Here is a 26,797-nt window from a genome sequence, read left to right on the forward strand (position 1 = left end):
GAATTTCTATGTCATGTTTATTAAAGAGGATATAATTTTGAATATATATTCTAAATAACTTTTTTTTGTTTGTTTGTTTGTTTTTCAAGATAGGGTCTTGCTCTAGCTCAGGCTGACCTGGAATTCACTCTGTAGTCTCAGGGTGGCCTCGAACTCATGGCAATCCTCCTACCTCTGCCTCCTGAGTGCTGGGATTAAAGGCGTGTGCCACCACGCCCAGTTTAAATAACTTTTTAATGTATCCAATTGCCTATAAGATAAAGTTAAAATTCAAGTAAATATTCTTAAAGCTCTCATGAATCTGTTTACAGAGCTCTTTTCTCATCTCTTTTTCCATATGCCTTTCTTCATCTGCTCTCATCTCTGCCCTTGATGCAAATGGCATTACTGATCTCTGCTATATGAAACATATTTTTCAGGGTTGTTTATCTAGGAACAGGAAAGTGGTTCTTCTGCTCCATTATTTTGCTGAGTTTCCTTGGGATCGTAGCTATGTATACATCATTGCTATTGGTAAGTGATGCTTCCCGTGTCCCTTCTTGAGCAGCCTTGTGAGTTACTCCTGCCTCTGGTATAATATTATATTTTGTTGGGAACCCTCAGAGCCGATAATCACTTTAGTCTTTACAGTTGGTTTTTACAACAGTTATTTGAATTTTATGCTCAAGGAATGGAGAAAGAGGCATATGCTATTTAGAGAATATGTCTGTTGAATTTTTGTCCTTTTACAGGGTGGAGGGATACCCTTCCTTCCTGTTTTTATAGCTTATCTATCAGCTCATTCAGTATTATCCCACTGCTTCACATCAAGTGTCTTTCTGGGACTTATAAACTAAACCTGTTCTGTACTACAAACACTAGTTCCCTAGCTCAGATGCAAAGATGTTTTAGCAAAAGTGTTAGGGTATGACCTTGCTTTAGTTGCCTTGATTTTTTTTTTGTTGCCAATTACAATAATTGTTTTTCTCTGACAAAATGTACTATTACATGAAAACATTGTAATAAGCACCAATTATGCATAAATCATTAAACACAGAGTTTTTGTTTTAAACATTTTATTTTTCTTTTATGGGCGAGAGAAAGAGAAAGAATTGGCATGCCAGGGCCTCCAGCCACTGTAATTGAACTCCAGATGCCTGCGCAACCTTGTGCACACGCATGACCTGGCGCTTGCGTCTCCTTGTGCATCTGGCTTACGTGGGTGCTGGGGAGTAGAACCTGGGTCCTTAGGCTTTGCAGGCAAGTGCCTTAATTGCTTGGCCATCGTTCCAGCCCGGGTTCCATTTTCACAGAGGGCATTCTGTAGAAGTGATCTGTTAAATTACTTTGCTAGTTGCTGTGACCACAGCCTGACAAAAGTAACATCAGGGAGCTGGGGAAACGGTTTAAGGAGTAAGCGTGCTTGCCACACAAGCGTGAGAGAACCCGAGTCTGCTCCCCAGCACCTACACAAAAACCTGGGCGTGACCTTGCACACCTGTGGCCTCCGTACCTGTGGCCTCCGTCCAGTGGGGAGAGGCAGGAGGATCAGCAGGGCTTGCTTGTTGCCAGTGTGCCAAGCAGCAGCTCCACGTGCAGTGAGAAAATCTTTCTTAAAGAGACAATGTGGAAGGGTGAGGAAGGGGGACCCCTGATATTCTCCTCTGAGCTGCACACACATGCACATGAGGCACATGCATCTGTACCCACAGGTGCATGTATATACTATGCGTACACACACCATACATAAGACACACACCCCCCCCCAAAACAAAGCAACTCAAGGGAAGAAAGGCTGATTTTGGTCCCAGTTTGAGGAGATACAGGCCATCGGTGGAGGAGGATGGCAGCAGAAGACAGGAGAGTGAGGCCGCTGGTCACCAGGAAGCAGAGAGATGGCTGCCCATGCTCAACCCACTTTCTCCTTTCTCCTTAGTCCAGAGTACAGGCCCAGGGTATGTCGTCGTCCACACTCAGGATGGGTCTTCCCTTTCCAGTTAAACCTGTTGGAAACACCTTCACAGACATTCCTAGGTCATATTTACATGGCGATTCTAGAGATCCAGTCAATTTGACATTAAAGGTTCGATAGGTTAGAGATACAAAGTTATAATTGTTCCTTCATTCAGTGTTTAGGATTTTATAGGTAACTAAGTCATAGACAACAATAACTACTACAGATGAAGAATTATAATTGTCTGAGACCTAAATTGAGTTCTTTGAGAGTTCTGTGAAAGAAGAGATGACTTCTGGGAAAGAGCATTAGCTGCAGTAGATCTTGAAGGGATGACAGGTTTTGACACATGGATATAGAAACAAGGAGAACCATTCTGGGCTGAGGGAACATGTGAGAGAGTAGCAAGAAAGAAAACTTAAGATATTTTGTTAAGAGAACAAGCCAGTTCTGTTGGCATACAGGGCATAAATGAAGAATAATGGGGAAACATGACTTGTGCCAGAGTTTGGAAGGTCTGAAAATTAACACTAAGACACTTGGCCTAAGTCAGGCTTCTGTTTTAGGAAAATCATTTTAGAAGTTGTGATGTGAAGGGCGGTGGTGTGATCTGAATGTAAAATGTCCCCATAGGCACGTGTGTTTGGACATTGGATCCCCAGCAGGTGGTGCTGGTTTGGAGGGTTGTGAAACTTTTAAGAGCTGGAGTCTTGCGGGAGGAAATGCATCACTGTGGTCAGGCCCAGAGATTTTATTACCATGATCTTTGTGTTGTCTTTCTACTTCCTGCTTCTTGACTGTGGATACATGTGACCAGCTGGCCCCATGCCCTCTCCTCCATGATGAATGTATCCCCCGGGACTGTAAGCCAGGTTGCTTTCTTGTCAAGTATTTTGGTTCCAGCAACAAGTAAAGTAACCAATCCAGGTGGCTCTAGGCAGACTAGTTAGGAATTATTCTTTCTAATTGGGAAAATACAGATGAAGTATATGCTTTAGGCTATAAATTCTGGCCTCCGAATTGTACCACTTTGATATACAATTAGTGGGAAAATAACATTGTTAGCTTTTAGTGATAATGCTAGAAAAAATATTTTATTTATTTATTTATTTGACAGAGAAAGAGGGAGGAGAGAGAGATTGAACGGGCATGCAGGGCTTCCAGCTGCTGCAAGCGAACTCCAGATGCGTGTGCCCCCTTGTGCATCTGGCTAACATGGGTCCTGGGGAATCGAACCTGGGTCCTTTGGCTTTGCAGGCAAATGCCTTAACTGCTAAGCCATCCCTCCAGCCCAGTTATGTATTTTTTAAATTGAAAGATCATTTTCTTCTTGCACATTATAAGACAGTTTTTCTTAAAAAAAAAAACTGAATAGATATAATACTCATTAAGTAACTCATGAACATATATTTATTTATTTTTGGTTTTTTCTAGGTAGGGTCTCACTCTAGCCCAGGCTGACCTGGAATTCACTGTGGTGTCTCAGGGTGGCCTCGTACTCATGATGATCCTCCTACTTCTGTCTCCCGAGTGCTGGGATTAAAGGCATGCGCCACCACGCCTGGCTATGAACATGTACTTTAATTAGAAGAAAACGACTGACTTTAATTGTTCTGGCAGATTTGTCATTACATTGGATGGCTTGTTTGGTTCTCTAGGTTCTGACTTGTCTATATAAAAGTAATGTATTAAAATTGTTTTAATGAGAAAGAGATAGAGAATTGGCACGCCAGGGCCTGTAGCCATTGCAGGCAAACTCCAGACTCTTCTGCCACCTTGTGCATCTGGTTTACATGGGTTCATGGGAGTCAAACCTGGGTCCTTAGGCTTTGCAGGCCAGTGCCTTAACTGCTAAGCCATCTCTCCAGCCCCAAAAGTAATGTATTTTTTTTGTTTTGTTTTGTTGAGGTAGGATCTCACTCTAGCCCAGGCTGACATGGAATTCACTATGGAGTCTCAGGGTGGCCTTGAACTCACGGCAATCCTCCTACCTCTGCCTCTTGAGTGCTGGGATTAAAGGCATGTGCTACCTCGCCCTGCTCCAAAAGTAATGTACTTTTAACAAACTGAGTACATGCAATGATAACAGTAGTGAAAAAAAGAGAGGACCTGGATTCGGTTGTTAGCTCTGTTATTAGGTTACCTATTCTGAGGGCTGGGAGTCTAGTTAAGTTGTTAGAGTGCTTACACAGGGTTGATCTCTAGCACTAACAAAAAAAAAAAAGTTACTTTATAATCCTGTTTAAGTTATATAAGTCTCTTGAGATTTGGTTTTTTTTTTTTTTCAAGTTCAAATGAGAAGGATAGTATTTAACAGGAGGTAAGTGCTTTTATACATCTGGCTTGTCATTACTATCCCAGCATTCAATCTGTAAAGTACTTCCCCCAGAAGCATGAGGGCTAAATTTCAGTCTCCCATGCCCATGTAAAAAGTTCCATGTATGCTGGCTTATACCTGAACACTTAGAAACTGGGAGACAGACACAGGAGGATCCCTAGGACTTACTGGCCAGACAGTCTAGAGTAATTGGTGAGTTGCGGACCAGTAGCAGATTATGTCTCAAAAAGAGATGGACACCATTCCTGAGGATGACAGTTAGGCTGTCTTCTGGCCTAACATACACATGTATTCCTGCACATGCACAAACATGCACACACACACACACACACACAAAAACCCTAACACCTGAGGACTAGTTTTCAGTTTCCACTTTTCTACTAACTCAATAGTTGGTGAGATTTAAACCTGAATCTAATGTTTATTGAGTATAATCCAATATTAATGACAGTTATCACATCAGTTAATTATATTTTTTAATATTTATTTATTTATTTTGACAGAGATAAAGAGTGAGAGAGAGAGAATGGGCGCTCCAGGGCCTCTAGCCACTGCAAATGAACTCCAGATGCATGTACCACCTTGTGCATCTGGCTAATGTGGGTCCTGGGCAATCGAACCTGGGTCCTTTAACTCCTTAACCACTAAGCCATCCTTCCAGCCCTCAGTTAATGATTTTTAAATTTTTTCTTTATTATTTATTTGCAAGGAGAAAGAGTTAGGCATGTCGGACAAGACCTCCTGCCACTGCAAACAAACTCTAGATACATGTGCCACTTTGTGTGCCTGACTTTACTTGGGTACTAGGAAATCAAACCCAGACTGTCAGGCTTTGTAATCAAGTGCCTTTAACCACTTAGCTATTGCTCCAGCCCCAAAGAGCTTTTAAATGGCTTTTGGAAGAGCTGGCTTCTGAACTCTGCTGTCTTATAAGTGATATCAGGAATAAAGTCTATCACAGGGAAAACAAATGGACAGGAACTCACAAGAGATTAGAATGGCAACTGTCATAAAATCCTAGAGGACATAATAATGAATTCTTTCTGGAAGTACTGGTGGAAGTTAGATGGAAGGTGATACTTGAACTGTTTTGAAGGGTCAGTTGGTAGTAGCATAGGGAAGAAGAACTTTTTGTTTTGTTTTGTTTTTAGGTACAGTCTTGCTCTAGCCCATGCTGACCTGAAGTGCAGCATGTATTCTCAGAGACATAACATAGCAAACTCCAGAATCTAAAAAGAAGCCAAAGAAACTAATGTGGTACCAGTTACTAAAGAAATTTGAGCTATAGAACAGCACTTTGAGCAACCTCCTGGTAATTTCAAAGTAACTCCCATTTCTTCTTTCCTTGCAGATAGTTTCATTTTTGTTGCTTTGGGAAAGGATTGAACTAAGTTTGCATATATCTCATAAGGTAAGACATGACTCTTCATAGGAAACCTTAGACAAGCTCTGAATGTATTCTTCAGCATTCAGGGCTACACATGTAGCTGTCCTTTCTTTTTTAAAAAAATATTTATTCATTTATTTAAGAGAAAGCCAGGCATGGTGGTGCATGCCTTTAATCCCAGCATTTGGGAGGCAGAGGTAGGAGGATCGCCGTGAGTTTGAGGCCACCCTAAGACTACATAGTGAATTCCAGGTCAGCCTGGACTAGAGTGAGACCCTACCTCAAAAAAACCAAGAGAGAGAGAGAGAGAGAGAGAGAGAGAGAGAGAGGCAGATAGAGAGAGAGGGAGAACCTGGGTGCACCAGGGCCTCTAGCCACTGCAAATGAACTTCAGATGCATGTGCCACCTTGTGCATATGGCTTACATGGGTACTGGGGAATTGAACCTGAGTCCTTAGGCTTCTCAGACAAGTGCCTTAACTGTTAAGCCATCTCTCCAGCCCTGTACTTTCCTTATTCCCTAGACAGAAAGAATATACTGACACAATTTAACTGAAATAATATATTTCTAACAGGTGTAATTGAATTATTAAAGTTGTTTAGCCTAACAACCCAAACCTAATTCTTTCTTGCTACTTCGTGTTAACTTTACCAGCTCTGTTATTTCCACCCTAATTAGGTCTTAGGGAAATTTTATACTTTCCCAATCCTTTAGTCACAAGAACATCACATTTTAGTGGTTAAAACTTTCAATTCGTTGTAATAACCAAAGCTCCCAACTGTATTGTTCTAAAACTTTTCCCTTCCCCTATTTGGGCTAGATCCCAGCCAGTACATATAGTGGTGGAGAGGGCATGCTGACCATTTTACCTCTCCTCTTCCTGAATGGCTCAGGGAAAGAAGAAATGGGAGAAAAGAGCATGATCCCACAAGGACACACAAGAAGGGCATTTGGGTATGTGCACAAGTTGGCTCTTTCCCTACGATGCGTTTCTGTGTTTGTTTTCAGAAACCTTTCTGCTGAGAACCTTAGGTCAATGCCTGCTTTCTTATAAGGCCCTGGGACTTTTCTATCTGAGATCTGCTTGACCTTCCTTTAGTTCTGAATCCCTTTAGAATGCTACCAGCCTAGATTTTTTTCCGAAAGCTCAATATCTGGTTCTAGAGAATAGGCAACTTTTTAAATCATTATCTGAGGACCTACAGCACACACCACCGCAGTGTGTCTTATTTTGTCCTGCCACAAGCAGCTCCAGTCACACTCTGTTGCTTTTCAGTAGAATTTCCGGCATGGCTGTGACACCACGGTGCTGTCTCCCCATGTCTGGGAACATGGCGCAGTCTCTGAATGACATCCTTAGAACTCCTTTTACTCAAATGAGCAGCTTAAGCTGAAAATATAAAGTTAGTAGCAATTAGAATACTTGGAAATTGAAGTTATAGGATCTTCTAGGGGAAGAATGTTGATCAAAAGCAAACAAAAATACTGTCCTTATTGCTAACATCATCTATTTTAAACTTGTGACATCATGGTAAAATAATAACTACCAATCATCTCTATTTAATGAGTTATCCATTCTCATTGCCATCCCAGCTTTGTGCCCATTATAGAAAATCTGCTTATTGCCCCAGCCAGTTACGTACAGGTACTTGGCCTCGACCATAGCAAGAACCCGTCATCCTTGAAATGGGATGCACGTCTCAGTGGCAGCCTCTCTCACCTCCACCCAGCCGTCGTGTGCTTTGCAAGGATGCTGACTCTGTCCTCACCAGGGTACACGTTAGTCCTTCAGAGGCCTGCAGAAACCTCACAGGGCATGGGTTACCTGATCATGGATGTCAGCATTCCAGAAACCCTTTCTCCATACATCTTTAAAAACATCATTAAGCAGAGTGCTGTTTTCAGCCAGTATGATACTGGAATTATATGCTGTGGATTAAATTTTGGTACGGAACTGTGGGAAATGTTATTTGTCAGCTTCTAAAGTGAGGAGGCTAGTAGCCAACAAAGTAATGTATTTTAACAGACTTTCTACTTGTTTTGCACGTGTGTGGTGTGTGTGCATGTTCATATGTGGGTGGGTGTACATGTGAGTAGACATGTGTGCACATGTGTGTGTGGGAGCCAGAGGATAACTTCAGGTGTTGTGCTAAAGGTATGCCATTCACCTATTTTTTAAAATTTGTATTTATTTATTTGAGAGGAAGAGGCAGAGAGAGAGAGAGAGAATGGGCACACCAGGGCCTCCAGCCACTGCAAATGAACTCCAGATGCATGTGCCACCTTGTTCATCTGGCTTACATGGGTCCTGGGGAATCAAACCTGGGTCCTTTGGCTTTGCAGGCAAACACCTTAACCACTAAGCCATCTCTCCAGTACCCCCCCCCCATTCATCTGTTTTGAGACAAGTTCTCTCACTGACCTGGAGCTCACCAGTTAGGCTGGATTTGTAAGCAAGTACCTTTATTGCTAAGCCATGTTGTTGTTGTTGTTTATTTTTATTTATTTGAGAGCGACAGAGAGAGAAAGAGGCAAATAGCGAGAAATTGAGAGAATGGGCACACCAGGGCTTCCAGCCACTGCAAACGAACTCCAGATGTGTGCGCCCCCTTGTGCATCTGGTTAACATGGGTCCTGGGTAATCAAGCCTCAAACTGGGGTCCTTAGGCTTCACAGGCAAGCGCCTAACCACTAAGCCATCTCTCCAGCCCAGGCTGTCTATTCTTGATGTATTGATGTGTCCTGGTTCTTCTCAGTATTCTGAGCCATCTGTAAGATAAAACAGATTCTCCAAGAGCCATTTGATTTAATGGAGATAAGCCTAGTTATTAGATGTATTGATGTGCATGTTCGCTCTTCATAAAGAGCAGTGGAGTTCTCTCTAGTGTTTTCTCTTTTTATGTTCTCTGGAAGAGGTTTTAAAAAATTGGAGATTTTCTTTTAGTGTTTGGTAAAATTTACCATTGAAAGCAGAAAGTAGTTATTTTGTGAGAGGGTTGTTTGTGAATTTAGTTATTTTAGATAGTGAGACTATGGAAAAGAAAGCAACAGAGATGTAGAAAAACTCAATTTGAAGAAAGAAAAGTTAAGAAAGCTATTGTTGCAGTCAGGTTCGCATTGCTGGTAGACATCACCCAACCAAGAGCAGCTTGTGGGAAAAAAGAGGTTTATTTTGGCTTAGAGGCTTAAGGGGAAGCTCCATGATGGCAGGGGAAAATGATAATATAAACAGAGGGTGGATATCACTCCCTGGCCAACTTAAGGTGGACAAAAGCAACAGGAGCGTGTGCCAAACACTGGCATGAGGAAACTGGCCATCACACCCATAAGTCCGCCCCCAACAATACTCCGCGTCCAGTAGGCTTTAATTCCCAATTGCCATCAACTGGGGAACCTAACATCCAGAACACCTAAGTTTATGGGGGACACCTGAATTAAATCACCACAGCTATGTCTTCTTGGTCTCAACGTATGGCAAAGCATATAAAGTTCTGAAATGCACACTTTTCTATCTGTTTGGCAAATATTTATTGGGTAATTACAATATAACACATTCATAAATAGTACAAATACCATTCTCAAACTCATGAAGTTTATAGTCTGTTATAGCAAACATATATCAAGAACACAATTATAAAGTGTGTTTTACTCATAATTGTATTTTTTTTATTTTTATGGGGTTTTAATTTTAATTTATTTTTATTGACAACTTCCATAATTATAAATAACAAATCATGGTAATTCCCTCTCTCCCCCTACTTTCCCTTTTGAAACTCCACTCTCTATCATATCCCCTCCCCCTCTCAATCAGTGCCTCTTTTATTTTTTGATGTCATGATCTTTTCTTCCTATTATGATGGTCTTGTGTAGGTAGTGTCAGGCACTGTGAGGTCACGGATATCCATGTCCTTTTGTGTCTGGAGGAGCATGTTGTAAGGAGTCCTACCCTTCCTTTGGCTCTTACATTCTTTCCGCCACCTCTTTCACAATGGACCCTGAGCCTTGGAAGATACGATAGAGATATTTCAGTGCTGAGCACTCCTCTGTCACTTCTTCTCAGCACCATGGTGCCTTCTGAGTCATCCCAAGGTCACTGCCATCTGAAAAGAGAAACTTCTCTAACCAAAAGCGAGAGCAGCATTAATATATGGGTATGAACATTAAGAGAAGTGCTTACTGGGTAGTTTAGTGAGGATAGTGTATACATTTAGCCAGACAGAGCAGATGTTACACACCTGTTACAGGTTTTCTGTATCAGAGATGTATTCCCTCCCATGGAGCAGGCCTCCAGTCAAACTAGAGCGTGGTTGGCTTCCCCTATAATAGACATGCCACTATTGCACCCGTTGGCTCATTTGGCCTGGCTGGCCAAATTTAAGGCTTTCAGTGTTCACTGCTGGATATCTTCACTGGTGATTTCTCTCTTTCTCTCACTGAACTGCATGCAGCGTGGCTTTGTTGAAAGTGGGCAAATGATAACAATGCATGATGAAGGACTGGCTGAGGTAACTTGGTAATAGCATCATGCCACATAATTATGTATTTTTTTTCCCAGTCAAGCTATTCAGCAAATACTTAGGAGCAAAGAAGGTGAATGATTGAATCTGCCCAACATGGAGCTTGCAGGGTGATTAGATTGAAATGATAAGGAGACAAGGCCTCTGATATTGTAAAGATACACATGCGAATGTCAAGGACAGTTCTGATCCAAGCCTACTGCCCAGAACTCAAAAGAACCTTTTTGTTTCCTCAGATCCTGGTGACAGCATCATCTTTGCTGGCCGTGTTTTTAATGGCCGTCTTGTGCCAACACTGGAAGGACAAGTGGCTGATATTTGGGCTGTCGCTGAAGGTAAGTGTCATTCTGTAGTTTGTAGTGCTGAGTCGGGGGGCGGCTTGCCTGACTTGCGGCTCTCTCCCAGATCTTTGCTCCCCTTGTGCACCTGATCCTCATTACCTTGATGGTGATCGCTTCCTGGCCCATCGCCATCTATGTGGCCCATTTGGAAACAGAAGGTATGCCAGTGGGATGGAACCTTGCCTCATTTCATGGGTTCTGGATTTAGCTTGCATACTTGTCAAAAAGAAAAGAAATCTAGTAGTCTCTTTGAGATTCCTTTAGCTTGGGTACACAGGTGTGTTCTTTGTGATCTTACTCACTCGCACAAGCAACCTGTCATAGTCATTCTGTGACTGAACTGGCCTCCTAAGAAGGAGTCTTCTTATGATTTTTCTGTTTTCTATCTGGGCAGATAGAGGCTATTTTCATTTTACTTTGACCAGAGTGCTGATATAAGTCATAGTTTGTTTTTATGCAGATATCACTGATTTCTAATGATACCATATCCAAAGAGCCCTGGTTAACACCCAAGGCATCCAAGTAACTCAAAGAAGTCCATGATGATTTTCTGTCACACCTAGGAACTTACTGAAAAAGCAGAAATGTCTCCTCTGCCATTGGCTTCTCATTCTTTCCTATGATGGAAACAAAAGAGAACCAGAGCCTGGCCACTAAGTTGCTTTGAGAATGTATTTATCCTTTAACATTCTTCTTCTGCTTTTGTTTTTTTGAGGTAGGGTCTTTCTCTAGCTCAGGCTGACCTGGAATTCACTTTGTAGTCTTAGGGCGGCCTCAAACCTCTGCCTCCCAAGTGCTGGGATTAAAGGCATGTGACACCATGCCCAGCTAATCCTTTACCATTCTTACTGAGAAAGCTAGAGTTATCTTTTTTACTATTACTTAAACAAAGAGTATTTGCTTTTTGACTTGTGAGGGGTAGGCAAAAGAAGGGCTGTTGTATGTTTGTATATATGTGTTTGTGTGTAGAAGGCAAATTTTAGAAAACATTTCTGGAGAAGAGGTTAAAGGGTACAATAATAAACATTTTTCACTCTCTAAAATTTTAGTTAGAATAAGAAGATACCGTGTGGAAAATTATGAGAACGAAGACCTGGAGACACATAATAAAGTCACAAGGTTAAAAGGTTAGAGCTGGAGATTTGAATGTCACTGAAGCATAGGTGATAACAATGTACTGAGGGGTAAAATCCTTAGAGGGTAAAGGAAAGGAATTATGAAAGAGGCTGGGGGAGGGGTGGAGGGGGAATGGCGTGGCAGGAGAAAGAGGGAGAGAAGCAACTAAGATTTATTGAATGACTATGATTCAACACTGTTGGACCAACTCTGTGAGGTTAACGCTAGCAGCCAGTCTTATTTCACATGAGAAAATAAAGATCCAGAGAGGTTGTCATATGTTGTTAATCACACAGTTAGAAAGAGATAGAGCCTGGCTTTGAACCCAGATTTCTGTCAGTGCCCTTTCCACCTTATCATTCTATCCTCAGTGACAGACAGCTAGTGTAGGATCGTCCCTGACTTAAGGGCTTTTTCAGAGCTAGCTAAGTTCCAACTCCTGAGAAGCTAGGATTGTCTCCCTGTTTCCCACCCTTCCTCCTCCTTCCTTCCCTCTGTCTCACCTTCTATGTAGTTATTTCCTTTTCCTCTGTCCAGTTTCAGTACCATTTCAATGACAGCAATAATAATAGTCATGTCTTTAGTTGGGATGTAGCTTATTAGTAGAAGACCTATTTAGCATAGTCAAGGTCCTGGCTTCAACACCCAGCCCTGAAAACAATTCTTATGCTTGGGTAATCCCATACATTAATATCCAAGTTCTTCAAAGTGAGAATGTGACAGAAATATAAAGTGGTTCATAGACTGGCTGCTTCTCTGAGGTCATCAGTGGCTTGAAATGGTTCTCCATCCCTCTTTTCCTTTTATCCACTTTCTTTTCTTTCCAACTTCCTTAGCTCTACAAGTGGCTGCTGGATTGTCCTTTCTTCTTATCCTTTTATGTCTCTATTTGATTCCACTGGGGATTTATTCTCCCTGCATCCAGGAAAAAAAGAACTTGGGGCCCAAACCTGTTTTCTTTGGACATAGAGGTGCACCCATGGTATGTCTGAGCATAATGAGCATGGATGAGCGCAGGTATGTACGGGGCACGTGCATGAGAGGCAGGAAGCTCCCAACTGCAAGGGCCCCCAGACAGGGAAGGAAACTTCAACATGACAAGGAGTTAATTGTCTAAATTGGCTTTGAACCCAAATCACCTAACTCCTAGTTGGTTTTTCCTTACTATGCCCAGTGTTAGATTGGACAGAGGAGGATGTAGGCAAGCTCTTTGAAAAGAGCTAATTAAACCTAACTTGCTTCCCAAAGTTCTTTCATCCCTGAGCTCCATGCCTACCATAAAGGGATTGTTGGGAAGAATGGCTGAGGCATAGGGTTTGATGTCCCTCTTTTCTATAGATGGCACCAGAGAACACTATGATGTCCTTTGAGAAGGCAGTTGAATATGATATCTTTGGTCTGGAGACTGATGTGCACGTAAGGTAGGAAAGTAGAGACTGGAATGGAGGGCAGTGGGAGATGTATGCAATGCCCGGGGAAGAAGACCAGCCTGGCCCAGGGAGCAGAGAGGACAAGGCCTGAAGAGTTTTCCTGTGTTCATGTAGCCCATTTCCATGCATCACATATATGGACCACATGCCCTTTGCAAAACATACTTCTGTATCTCCATGTTCTCAACCACAGGCACACAAACCACATGGAACTCACATTTGTCCTCAGTGCAAGCTATGCTTACAGTTTAACCTTGTGTACTACCTTAGCGGTTTATTCAGTTAACAGTCCCTAGATCCCCACCCCGCCCCCCACAGTCTTGACTATATTCTTGGCCTTTTTCTGAGTGTTCAGGAGATGCAATGGACTGAGACCTTATCATTCATAAGTTGAGCTTGACTTAGTCTTGAAGGAAATGTGTTATCTTACTAAGGAAGGAGAGCATTCCAGACAGAGTTGTCAGCCTTTTCATACACATCTTAATGAGAAACAGAATCTGTAGCTCATTGAGCTAACCTATATGGATGCCAAAAGTAATATACTTTAGGGAAAGGATAAGGGTATGTGAGGAAAAGGTATGGTAAGACCACCTGAGGCTGAGTCATGGAGATCCACAAGTGTGTAATGAACAGCCACGGTAGATATTAGAGGACAAATGACCTCACTATTTTTTTTTTTTTATTTTTGGTTTTTTGAGATAGGGTTTCACTCTAGCCCAGGCTGACCTGGAATTCACAATGGAGTCTCAGGGTGGCTTTGAACTCACGGTGATCCTCCTACCTCCTACCTGCTGGGATTAAAGGTGTGTGCCACCACGCCTGGCTTGTTTGTATTTTTTAATTTGAGGATTATGATGATTTTTAAAATTTTACTTATTTATTTATTTGAGAGAGAGAGAATGGGCACACCAGGGCCTCCAGCCACTGCAAATGAACTGCAGACACATGTGCCAACTTGTACATCTGGCTTATGTGGGTCCTGGGGAACTGAACCAAGGTCCTTTGGCTTTGCAGGCAAATGCCTTAACTGCTAAGCCATCTCTCTAGCCCTATTATGATTTTTTTTGATATAGGATCTCATGTAACTCAGACTGGTCTTGAACTCACTATGTAGCCCAGGATGACCTAAACTCCAAATCCACCTGCCTCCACCTCCCAACTGCTGGGATTACAGATGTGTGCTACCATGGCCAGCTTGGCCTTTTAAAATACATTTTTACTTTCCAGTTTTACAGTGTTGGGGATCAAACAAAGGGCCTGTGAATGCTCAGCAAGCCTTCTGACACGGAACTTGCAGGAGGAAGAAATGGAGAGTTATTACTTACTGAATAATAGCATATCTACTTAAAATGTTGACAAGTTTTAAAAATCATGGTACTGGTTACACAGAATTGTGTGTACAAATACTGACACTAAATTGTAGACTTAATAGTTGTTTTATGTGTAATAAGTGTGGTGTGTGATATGGTGTGTGTATGTTGTAAGCACGTATGTGCAGATGCATGTGCCTCATGCATGCAGAAACCAGAGGAGAGTGTTAGATTTTCCTGTATCTCTTAATCTTCGTGTTTCCAGGAGATGGAATCTGTCATTCAACCCAAAGCTTCTGTCTTTGTCAGACTGGCTCCAGCAAACATCAATAGTCTTAAACTAAAAAGCCTGTACCCAGAAAAAGGAACAATAATCAGAGTGAAGGGACACCTCAAACGATGAGGGAAAATCTTCACAAATTATATATCTGACAGAGGGTTTAATAAGTAGACTATATAAGGAACTCAGAAAACTGAGCAACAATAAAACCTAATTAAAAACGAAATAGGTAATAGACTTAAATCAACATTTCTCCCATCCAAGTACTAACCAGGCCTGACCCTGCTTAGTTTTCAGGATCAGACAAGATCAACAATGTTCAGGTGGTATGACTGTAGACCTAAACAGACATTTCTCAAAAGAAGACATACAAATGACCAATGACTATATTAAAAACAATATTCAGCATAACTAATCAGGATAAATGATAGAATGAGAGATCACCTCATTCTAGTAAGAGTGGTGTATCAGCTACTTTACTTGTTGCTGTGATGAAATACCTGATCAGAAACACCTTAAGGAAGGAAAGGTGTATTGTACCTTTTTCAGTTCTAGGGGATACAGCCCATCATGGCAGGGAGTCATGGTGTCAAAAGCAGGAGGTTGGCTCATAGCCTCTATAGTCAGGAAGCAGAGGAAAACAGGAAGTGGGGCTGGACTATAGAACTTCAAGGCACACCTTCAGTGACCCACTTCCTTCAGCAAGGCTCTACCTCCTAAAGGTTCTATAACCTTAAAAAAAAAAAAAAAGGTACCACTAGCTGGGGTCCAAGTGTTCAAACACATGAGCCTATGGGATATATTTTACATTCAAATCATGACAAGTAGCTATTAACAAACAAGAATGATAAGTCTGCTGAGGATGTGGAAAAATAACCTTTGCATACTTTACAGCAATTATTAAAAACAGGGTGGCAGTTCCCCAGGAAATTAAAGTTGTGGGTGTGTTAGACTTTTTATCACTGTGAAAATATGACAGTTGACTTTAAGGGAGGAAAGATTTATTTTGGCTCACATTTCAGTCCATTGTGGCAAGGAAGGTATGACAGAGCAGAGCAGTTCACCTCATGGTGGCAGGAAGCCAAGAGGGAACACCTATGCAGCTGGCTTTCTTCTTTCCACTCTCTTTCCATCCATGTCTCTATTAACTGAGATGGTACCACCCATAGGTAAGGCATATCTGACCCCCTTAGTCCATTCTCTGTGGAAACCCCTCCATAGACATCCAGCAATTTGGTTTACTGAGCTCCTAGGTACTTCCCAATAAACTATTATTGACAATAAAATTAAGCATCATAGGGTTAGTAGCTCAGTGATACCATGCTTGCCTAGCATGCACAATCCCCTGCGTTCAGTCTCTAGCACTGCAAAAGCTAAGCTAAACTAAAACCCAAACTAAAAATGGGGCTTGAAGTTTACTCAGTGTGCTTAACATGCAGAAAGCCCTGGGTTTGATCCCAGTATCAATAAAGTTAAAAACTAAATGGAGCTGCCATATGATCCAACATTCCCAGTTATGGATCTATGCTGAGGGGCTTATTGTATTATCAGTATGTTGAAGAGCCAGTACACTACCATGTTTATTGCAACATGAATCACAATAGTCAAGAAATTCAAATGACTAAGAGCTCATTAACTGATGGATGTAGAGACAAACGGGGTATGTACACAGTGGAACACTACTCAACCACAAAAAGGAATAAAATTCTGTCATTTGTTACAACCTAGTTGGAACTAGAGATCATTATGCTATATGAGATCCTATTTAGATCCTATTTAGAGGGAGAAATGTTGGTGTCCTATTGCATAGTGAAGAGACTGTAGATCATTTTCTGCATATTTTAAAGACAAGAAAGAGGGCTAGAGAGATGGCTTAGAGGTTGAAGAGCTTACCTGCAAAGCCAAAGGACCCAGGTTTGATTACCCAAGACCCAAATAAAGCCAGATGCAAAAGGTGGCACATGCATCTGGAGTTCATTTACTCAACCATGTTTATAGCTATTCAATTCATAATAGCTAGGAATTATAATCAACCCAGTGCCCATCGTTGGACATGGATAATGACATTGTGGTACAATCATACAATGGAATTCTACTCAGCAGTAAGAAAAAACAACACAATGAAATTTATATAGAAAAAAATAGATGGACTAAGAAGATTCTTTCTATGACCTCTCAGCACTGCTTGCTTTTGCTTTTTTTTTTTTTTTTTTTTTTTTTTTTTTTTTTTTTTTGGTTTTCCAAGATAGGGTCTTGCTCTAGCTCAGGCTGACCTGGAATTCACTCTGTAGTCTGAGGGTGGCCTTAAACTCACAGCAGTCCTCCTACCTCTGCCTCCCGAGTGCTGGGATTAAAGGGGTGCACCACCACACCCGGCAACTGCTTGCTTTTTCTCAGGAGGGCTTCAACAAGTGATTCCCCTTTTGATCTTGATGTGTACCCTTCTTTTCTGTGAAGGCGTGGCTGGTCAGTAATCCTGTGCTTTGGTCCCTAGTGGTGGGATAGGCCGGTAGCAGTAGTTGGTCCATCTTACCTGTGCTGGGGGAGAAGGCACTAGATGACTGGAGTAACCAGAGCTGTTAGAGTCAAGCCCAGGCTCTGACAGCCCTAACAAGCTAGGCCCAGCTACTCATCCTCACAGGCCAGTTAAAGAGACAATAGTGGAAAGCAGAGAAAAGGGGTGTACTAATCGGGATTCTCTAGAGGAACAGAACTGATAGACTGAATTGTATTAAAAAGGGAATTCATTGTACTGGTTTACATCAGTCCAACAGTAGCAGTCTGCAGGCTTGAGAATCAAGGAAGCTGGTAGCTGCTCAGTCCATGCGGCTGGATGCCTCAGCAGTTCCAGTCCAGTACTGAAGACTTAAAGGCTCCCTGGAGAGCCGCTGATCCTCAGGCCACACTGAAAGGCTGAAGAAACCTGGTTTCAATACCAAGAAAGGATAACCCAGCAGGATAGATGCACGTACAAGTGGGGGCATGCACCAACAAACAGCACCAGCAGCCAAGCAGAAAGGAGGGCTCTTTCCTCCCAGGCTTCCTTACATAAAGCCTGCCCCTGTCAGAGGGCCACTCACTCTGGAGGAAGGACTTCCTTCCTCAGGTAATCTTTCCTGGAAGCAATCTCAAAGACCCACCCTAGAGGAATGTCTGTGGATTCCTAACCAGACCAAGTTGACAACAGAACTTGACCATCACAGGAGGCTTATTTAAAACTAGGTTGTCAGGTTGGAGAGATGGCTTAGTGGTTAAGCGCTTGCCTGTGAAGCCTAAGGACCCCAGTTCAAGGCTTGATTTCCGCAGGACCCATGTAAACCAGATGCACAAGGTGGCACACACATCTGGAGTTTGTTTGCAGTGGCTAAAGGCCCTGGTGTGCCCATTCTGTCTCTCTTCTCTGCATCTTTCTCTCTCTGTCTGTCTGTCTCAAATAAATAAATAAAAATAAACAAATTAAAAAAAAACTGGGTTGTGCAACTACACAGACTATTTTCATTCTCCCTCTTTGTCCTGAGTTGGTACCACAAGTGAAAAACTCCTAGATTGTCACATCTAAATGATGTCACCAGGTGCCACCTCTTCAAGGTCTGCCAAATTCTATTGAAGACCCAGTTCTGGATCTCAACATTTGACCACATTACTAAGAGAAAACAATATAAAATAGGTAAAAATGGACAAATAAACTTTTTACAATTTTAGTCAAAACTAAAAAGAGTCATTCTCAAGCCTTCCTATATCAGTGTTGCAAACTTATAGAAAGGATAGAACAGAGTCAGTGGTCAGCATGAACACCTCTCAGGTGAGAAGTCCAGCTGCCCCCAGAATCCTGCATAAACATCTGGGCATGACCATGTATATCTATAACCCCAGTCCACAAGGGGTAGAGACTGAAAACTCCCCCGAGTTTGCTGATGGACAATAGCTCTGGGTTGAGGGAAAGAGCTGGTCTCAAGGAAATATGTGAATGAGCTTGATAAGAGAAGGACTTTGGGGCTGGAGAGATGGCTTAGCAGTTAAGCACTTGCCTGTGAAGCCTAAGGACCCCAGTTCGAGGCTTGATTCCCCAGTACCCATGTAAGCCAGATGCACAAGGGGGCACATGCATCTCGAGTTTGTATGCAGTGCCTGGAGGCCCTGGCATGCCCATTCTCTTTCTTTCTCTCTATCTGCCTCTTTCTCTCTATGCCTGTCACTCTCAAATAAATTTTTAAAAAGTTAAAAAAAAAAAAAAGAGAAGGACTTTGGATGTTCTTCTCTGGCCTCCACACGCATACATGCATATGTCACACAGCACGTACTCCATACACACACACGCACACACGCACACACACATGCACACACACATGCACACAAGGATAGAAAAACAAAATAAGTTACTGGAACTTGGAGACAGGCCATTTTCCTGAGGCCACTTCCATTTTCAACTAGATACTTCCTGTAGAAAGCTGGAACTAAAGAAGATAATTTTGAAAAATTCTAATTTTTAGAGCTTTGTTATAAGAGCCACTGGAGTTTGGATGAAACTAAGCATCAAAACCATAACACCATAAAACCCAGAAACTGTACTCCTGTGAATTGTTGTGGAGGGAGGAAATCTTCATTCATACAAAAACCTTTACATTAATCTTTTATAGTCGCTTGTTCACAAAAGCCAAAATCTTGACATATCCCAAACATCCTCCAAAAGATTCAAAAGGTAAATGGTTAAACTATGGCTTATCCATATTGCAGAGTGTTACTATACATTGAAAAGGAATGAACTATGGAAACAAACACGCCTTAACTTGGATGGCATGCTTTTATGAAACTTTCATTCAAAATACTGAAAAGCAAAGCCGGGCATGGTGGTGCACGCCTTTAATCCCAGCACTCAGGAGGCAGAGATAGGAGGATCATGGTGAGTTCAAGGCCACACTGAGACTACATAGTGAATTCCAGGTCAGCCTGGCCTAGAATGAAACCCTACCTTGAAAAAACCAAACCAAACAAACAAAAAACAAAAACAAAATATTGAAAAGCAGGTTGCATGTCTAATACCTTAGGAGCAAGTAATGTAAATAAATTGTTTGAAGCTTAGAGAAAGCCTACTAAGAATCTATGAGAATCTCAAATAAGACCTATGCAAGGACTTGATCTCTGGTCCTCTAATAAGAGTTCTAGCATAGAGGTCCAGTCAACTTTACCTTTCTAGAGAATGCTGAATTGGGTTTTCTGGGGCCTTGTAGAAACACACAGACCCTTAGCTCGCCTTGTGTGGACCAACAAGAAGAACTCTTTCTGCAGTCACTGGGCGTCCATGGAAACTGAATTGCAAAGAGGTGATCCTGCTTGCTCGTGTGTGTCCTTTGTTCCCACTCCCTCCCGGAGACCTCTGAGCTTCGCAGGGGAATTGCATTTAAGTGTGTGTGTGTGTGTGTGTGTGTGTGTGTGTGTGTGTGTGGCAAATTCTCTCAGGACTGCATGTCATTGGACATCTATGATGGACAAATAATTTTCATCAAATTTTTTAAAACCTGAGGTTTGTTTTTTTTCATTCAGACATTTTTTTTTCTTGTCCAAACTCTTGGGATTCTATTTAGTTCTATGTAACAATGGTTGGTATTGCCTTATACATCACTTATGTTATTTTTTATTCCATTTTTATCTATGCTCCATTTGAGAAGATTTCATTGCTAAACATTAAAATTTGCTAGTCTCTGAATGATTTGAAATATCTGATCTGCTGTATATTTTATCCAATGAAGTTTTCATTTCTGTTGTTATGTTTTTCATCTCTCAAATTTCTACTTATTTTTTATATACTACATTTATGTATTTTTACAAGGCCTTACCCTGTGGGAAAGGTTGGTCTCGAACTTGAGATACCCTTGCCTTTACCCACTGAGTGCTGTCCGCTAGCACACCTGGCCCTCCACCTGTGTCCTGTGTTCATGTTTCTTTTATGTGATGTCTACATTATTTATGATTCTCTTCTGCATTACTTGACACTGGGAGAGAGAGAGTGAAAGCCTGGCTTCCTGCCTCTGCAAATAAACTTCAGATGCATGCAACACTGTGCATCTGGCTTTATGTTAGTCCTCTTTGTAGGGGAATCAAACCTGGGCCAGAAGGCTTCACAAGCAAGTACCTTTAATCACTGGCTCACCTCACCAGCCCACCTTTCATTCACTTTTTCATTTGTCTCAGTTGAGTAATCTCTGTGGCGTATATTCACTTATTCCTGCATCTTTAGCTCTAGGAAGTTTTGGTTGCATGCTGGGCATTACAGTTTTATACTGATGAGGGTTAGTTTTTGTTGTATTCCTTCAAAGGATGTTGGACTTTCTCTGGCAGGTAGCTGGGTTACTTCTAAATTAGTCTGGTCCTTTGAAGGACTGTTTCTAGGCTCCCACGAAAGCACCTGTGGCTCTAAGTCCATTTGAGATTGTCTCATTTCTAAGATATGGTCTTCTGGAATCTCTAAGAAATTGTCTATGTAATTATCAAGGTCTCTGTCCTCTTGCTGGGTGGAACTTGGTTAGTTCACGTCTTGTGTGAGCTCTTAGTTTGTCTTAGTTTTTGGCAAATTTTCTTTATTTTGGAAATTGTTCTTGCCAAGCTTTATAAGATTTTCATGGGTATAGATGGCTAGCTAGCCCCTGGTCCAGGGCTTCTCTGGACATACTGCTCAGGAATGCGTGCATGTGCTTTTGTCATACTCTGCCTTCTGTGGGACTCGAGTCCTCAAATGGTAACTTTCATGTCCCCCCACTGCACTCTTTCTCTCCATTTCAGCAAGATACCTGGGTCCCTAGTAAGTTCTTTTCTTGTGTCACAGTATAGTACTTATTGCAGGAAGGAGGCCTATATAATAGTATAGCTTCATTTCCGTTTTCTCAGACATCATAGTACTGCACTCATATTTGTCCCTTGACTTAACACACTCTCTTTATTCCAATTTTCTAGCTGTTTATGGCAGGAGAATAAATGCCAACCCTTATTCTCTTGTGGCCATTATAGACATTTTCCTTGTAGGCATGTTAGTAGGAAAAGAACAGATTTATAAAATCAGATTATCCAAAGCAAATACGTACCCGAACTAGGAATCTGTCTAATGGGACTGGATGAGGTAGGGGGGTGTAGATCGTATGCTATATATGTATATAGATCGAATGCTCACAGAAGGTGACTTTCAGGGGAAAGGGTCAGAAAACTAGAGCAGGATTGGGTGGAAGGCCATTCAGCTGGGCTGGGACGCTGTCTCATTCGCACTCCCATTCACCGACTCTCAGGGCATTACCATGCCTTCTGCTTTACTGATGACAGGGGGCCTCTGAGTCGGGAAGCCACTCTTTCATCATCACTAATGTGAAAGTATATATGACCGCATGACCCCTACGGCGGAAAGGGCTGGCGCTCTGCTGAGAGTAGAGGGGGAATGAGGAGCCCTGGGAAGACATGTGACCTTGAAGGCTTTGAGGGATCCTGTCTGCCAAGATGACTAGATTCAGCCTTTCTGCCTCTTCCTCTCTTTGCCTTTACCTGCAGTTATGATCATGTGCCTTTCATCATGCATGATTTTGACCTGAGTAGAACAACCAATATCAGGGAAGTCTTACCAGAAGACATCCACAAGCACACTTCCTTATTCAAATGGCCTTTTCTGTCAACTCTGAATGCTGGAAAATGGTTTTTAGAGGTAAGATGCAAACTTGCATTGACCATCCTCCGTGTTAAAGTTCATGTGCTGCTCCTGGAGATAAAGTGTGCACACAGTTTCTGGTTTAGTTTAGTAAGGACTATTGTATTGTCAGGAGGGCTTTTCAGGTAATGTAGTGGGTCTGATTGTTGCTTCCAGCATGCACCAGAAAATTTGAAGATAAACTTGGAAACTTATTCTATTCATGATTCCTCTGCCCAAGTATTTCATAAACTTTGATAATATACCTGCCATTTTTCTAGTTATTTTCAGTATCCCACTCTTGTAGATGAGGCAGTCTAAGAAACATTCATTCTTGATTTTTGAAAAATATTTTTATTCATATATTTGAGAGTGGGAAAAACAGATAGAGTGAGCATAAGTATGCTAGGGCCTCCACCCACTGTAAACGAACTCCAGATACATGTGCCACTTTGTGCATCTGGCTTTTTGTGGGTCCTGGGGACTCAAATCTAGGCCATGAAGCTTTGCAAGCAAGCGTCTTTAACCATGGAGCCATCGCTCCATCCCAGTCTTGATTTCTTATTGATACTCAACAAATATGAATTGTGTGCCTGTTGAGTACCTGTGCATAAGGAGTAAGCATCCCTGTGGTCTTCATGGAGTTCCAAGGTGAGCGTAAGTAAAAGAAACTTACAGCACATTGTGATAAATACCAAACTAGAGTTACTCTCAGGTTGGTTCCATTGCTAAGACTAATTTCTAACTTAGTCTAGAGTATAGGAGATTCTGGAAAGAAATAAACTAATTATAGATATAGTGAACTATAAAGTATATATTGCAGACAATGTAATTTTGAGGCAAGAGTGGCTCCTTCAAGAAGTTGAGTAATACATTCTTCACACAGAGGTACCATTTCTGGTAAGAGGAGACCATTAGTAGGGAGTCATGTGGTTCAGGGAAACAGTGTATTAGAGCAAGTGTATGTGTGAGAAGATGACAGAAAGATGGAGGGAAGGATAGAGAAATAAGATAAGAATAGGGAATAGTTGAGAAGAATCTTTAAAAACCCATGTAAGGCTGGAGATATTGCTCAGGTTAAGGCACTTGCCTGCAAAGCCTAAGGATGTGGGTTTGAGTCCCCAGTACCCATGTAAAGCCAGATGCCTAAGATGGCACATGCATCTGGAGTTTGTTTGCAGCAGCTAGAGGTCCTGGTGTGCCCATTCTCTCTCTCTCTCCTTGAAAATAAATAAATAGTAAGTTAAACATGCAGAGGGGAATGCTTCAATAATGAGTTGGAGTGCTTAGAATCACCCTGTGAAGATATTAAAGTGGGTAAAACATTTGATTAACGGTCAAGTCTACTTGCTCAGAATAAAGGAAACAAAACAACCCCTATTCTTTTTGTTTTTTTTTTTTTAGCTTGTCTCATGCCTGAGAGAAAGCCCAGGAGATCTAGGTTTTACCCAGTCAGATATACTCCTTTAAGGCTTTGATTTTGAAAATACTTGTCTTAATAGGCTAAACAGCAAAATATCCATTCTAAGGGTTGTTAGGACATGTTTCATGTAAAAATAGTGAACACTGAAGACTATGTCAAGATGGGTTTGTCTTTAGAGAATCCATTTGAGATTCATTCTGTCGACTAAAGCTTATCTCCTCAGAACACTTGTCTTAGAAGGTATAGCTGATACGTGCCGCTTCCTTATGTGGAAATAATGATACCATCCTGATATGACAGGCTTCTGTGTCTATGTAGCTTGAGCAGTGAGTTTTATCATTCATATACATGTGGGCACATATAAAGTACACATGTTCTATTAGCATGTAGACATTGGGTCTGTTAGTCACAGTTAATGCTTTAGCAGTGTGCATCATGCGTGAAAGGCTGTTATATATCTGATGCCCTCTTCATTGCTCTCAAAGTTGTAATAGGATGTGTAGAATTAAACTTAGTCCTAAAATTGAGCTGAAATTTATTAAACTCTGAAATGTCTGATGGAACTATAAGGTTGATGAATGAGTAGCTAGTAACTATAATTAATGGGTGATTTTTTTTCTTTCTTTCTTTTTTTTTTTTTTTGTAGGTGGGGTCTCACTCTAGTCCAGGCTGACCTGGAATTTACTATGTAGTCTCAGGGTGGCCTCAGACTCATGGTGATTCACTCATGGTGATTCTCCTACCTCTGCCTCCCAAGTGCTGGGATTAAAGGCATGTGTTACCACACTCAGTGGGTGAATTTTTTCTTGATGGCTTTTTTTTTTTTTTTTTTTTTTGGAGAGAAAGAGGCAGAGAGAGAATGTGCACACCAGGGCCTCCAGCCACTGCAAACGAACTCCAGATGCATGTCCCCCCCTCCACCTTGTGCATCTGGGTTACGTGGATCCTGGGGAATTGAACCTGGGACCTTTGGCTTTGCAGGCAAACATCTTAGCAACTAAGCCATCTCTCCAGCCCTCTTGATGACGTTTTATTGGAACTTACTGGTCCTTATTATTGAAAGACATCCATAGTCACTTTTTGTGTCAGTGATCATAGTTTAATGTCATATGGGAACTATGGAATGCAATATTTAATGTTTTTATTAAATATTATCTTTGATTTTCAACTTTTCTTCAAAATTATTTCCTAGATCATTTGCCTGGGATGTGTGAGGACCTGGATTTGGGCTTCAGTATCCCAAAAGAGAAATAACAACAGCAAAAGCCTAACCATTTCCTATTGTGAATGATTTGGGCTAATTACCAGTAGTAAGATTAGATATGTTAGTATCATAAACTTTAGTGGATTTTTCAAAGAATAAATAGTTTTACTTTAGTTTGTTAGATGGCACACCTTAGTAGCTGGTTATACAATTATTAAGGAGTTACACTCTTCGTTGTATTATTACTACTGAGGAAAATTCTGAAACTTGGAGTTCAAATATAATTTATTTGGGGGACCTTAAACTTAACTAAGAGACTTTCTTTTTCATGCTTTGTCATCAGAAAGTGGTTGAAATTATGTGAGCCTGTGATTTAAAAAATATTAAGGGAGAGTGGGGCTGGAGAGATGACTTAGCGGTTAAGGTGCTTGCCTACAAAGCCAAAGGACCCTGGTTCAATTCTCCAGGACCCACATAAGCCAGAGGCGCAAGGTGGCACATGCATCTGGAGTTTGTTTGCAGTGGCTGGAGGCCCTGATGTACCCATTCTTTTTCTATTTTTCTCTTTCTGCCTCTTTCTCCCTCTCAAATAAATAAAAAAAATATTTTTAAAAAATTTAAAGGGGGTGGCTGGAGACATGACTTAGTGATTAAGGCACTTGCCTGCAAAGCCAAAGGACCTAGGTTCAATTCCCCAGGACCCACATAAGCCAGATGCACAAGGTGACACATGTGTCTGGAGTTCATTTGCAGTGGCTGAAGGCTCTGGTGTGCCCATTCTCTCTCTCTCAAATAAAAAAACTCGCCGGGCATGGTGGCGCACGCCTTTAATCCCAGCACTCGGGAGGCAGAGGTAGGAGGATCGCCGAGAGTTCGAGGCCACCCTGAGACTACATAGTGAATTCCAGGTCAGCCTGAGCCAGAGTGAGACTCTACCTCGAACCCCCCCCCCAAAAATAATAAAAATAAATAAATAAATAAATAAATAAATAAATAAAATAAAAAACTAAAAATAATTAAAGGGGGCTGGAAAGATGACTCATCAGTTACTGTGCTTGCCTCTAAAGCCTTACTGCCTGGGTTTGATTCCCCAGTACCAACATAAAGCCAGATGCACCGGGTGGCACATGCATCTAGAGTTCATTTGCAGTGGCTGGAGGTCCTGGTGTGCTCATTCTCTCTGTCTCTTTTTCATCTCTCTCTACTTGCAAATAAATAAATAAGTAAAAACATTTTAAAAAGATTTAAAGGTTTGAGCAGTGTTTTTTAGTGAATAATTTGGTTGTGAAAATTATTCTGTTAATTTTCATTGGATAATAATGATTGTTAATTGTTGATGTTTGTGAATTGATCATTATTTACTCCTATATTTATTCTTTTTTTTTTTTTTTTTTTTGGTTTTTCGAGGTAGGGTCTCACTCTGGCTCAGGTTGACCTGGAATTCACTATGTAGTCTCAGGGTGGCCTCGAACTCTCGGCAATCCTCCTACCTCTGCCTCCCGAGTGCTGGGATTAAAGGCGTGCGCCACCACACCCGGCTCTATATTTATTCTTAATGTTACTTGTGAAAATAAAATAGTTCTGTTAGTCAGATTGCTATTACTGTAACAAATACCAAGCAATTTATAATGAAAAAAAAAATTGTTTGGGCTCACGGTTTTGGTGACTTCTGTCCATGATCTATTATTGGCTGTTGCCTTGGGCCCATGGCAAAGTGCCACATTTTGGAGGAGCACATGGCAGAGCAAAACCATTTACATTATTCTGGAATTGAAATAGAGAAAGTGGAAGGGACCTTCGTTCCACATGCCCCTTCAAGGACACTCCTTGAAGTGTCTTGAGATTTCATAGTGA

General features: G+C 41.5%; 1 protein-coding gene across 1 annotated transcript in view; it reads left to right on the forward strand.

The window, feature by feature from the left end:
• Gdpd4 (glycerophosphodiester phosphodiesterase domain containing 4) overlaps nt 1-26,797 on the forward strand; it is a 62,270-nt gene that overhangs the window by 7,175 nt on the left and 28,298 nt on the right. The window contains exons 3-10 of the mRNA XM_012948281.2: nt 420-513; nt 5,623-5,682; nt 10,413-10,511; nt 10,582-10,675; nt 11,567-11,644; nt 12,470-12,615; nt 12,972-13,054; nt 22,184-22,334. Coding sequence (XP_012803735.1) covers nt 420-513; nt 5,623-5,682; nt 10,413-10,511; nt 10,582-10,675; nt 11,567-11,644; nt 12,470-12,615; nt 12,972-13,054; nt 22,184-22,334 — 805 coding nt within the window. The remainder of the gene's footprint in view (nt 1-419; nt 514-5,622; nt 5,683-10,412; nt 10,512-10,581; nt 10,676-11,566; nt 11,645-12,469; nt 12,616-12,971; nt 13,055-22,183; nt 22,335-26,797) is intronic.

The sequence above is a fragment of the Jaculus jaculus genome, chromosome 3, assembly GCF_020740685.1.
Source record: "Jaculus jaculus isolate mJacJac1 chromosome 3, mJacJac1.mat.Y.cur, whole genome shotgun sequence".
In the NCBI taxonomy this organism is placed as follows: domain Eukaryota; kingdom Metazoa; phylum Chordata; class Mammalia; order Rodentia; family Dipodidae; genus Jaculus; species Jaculus jaculus.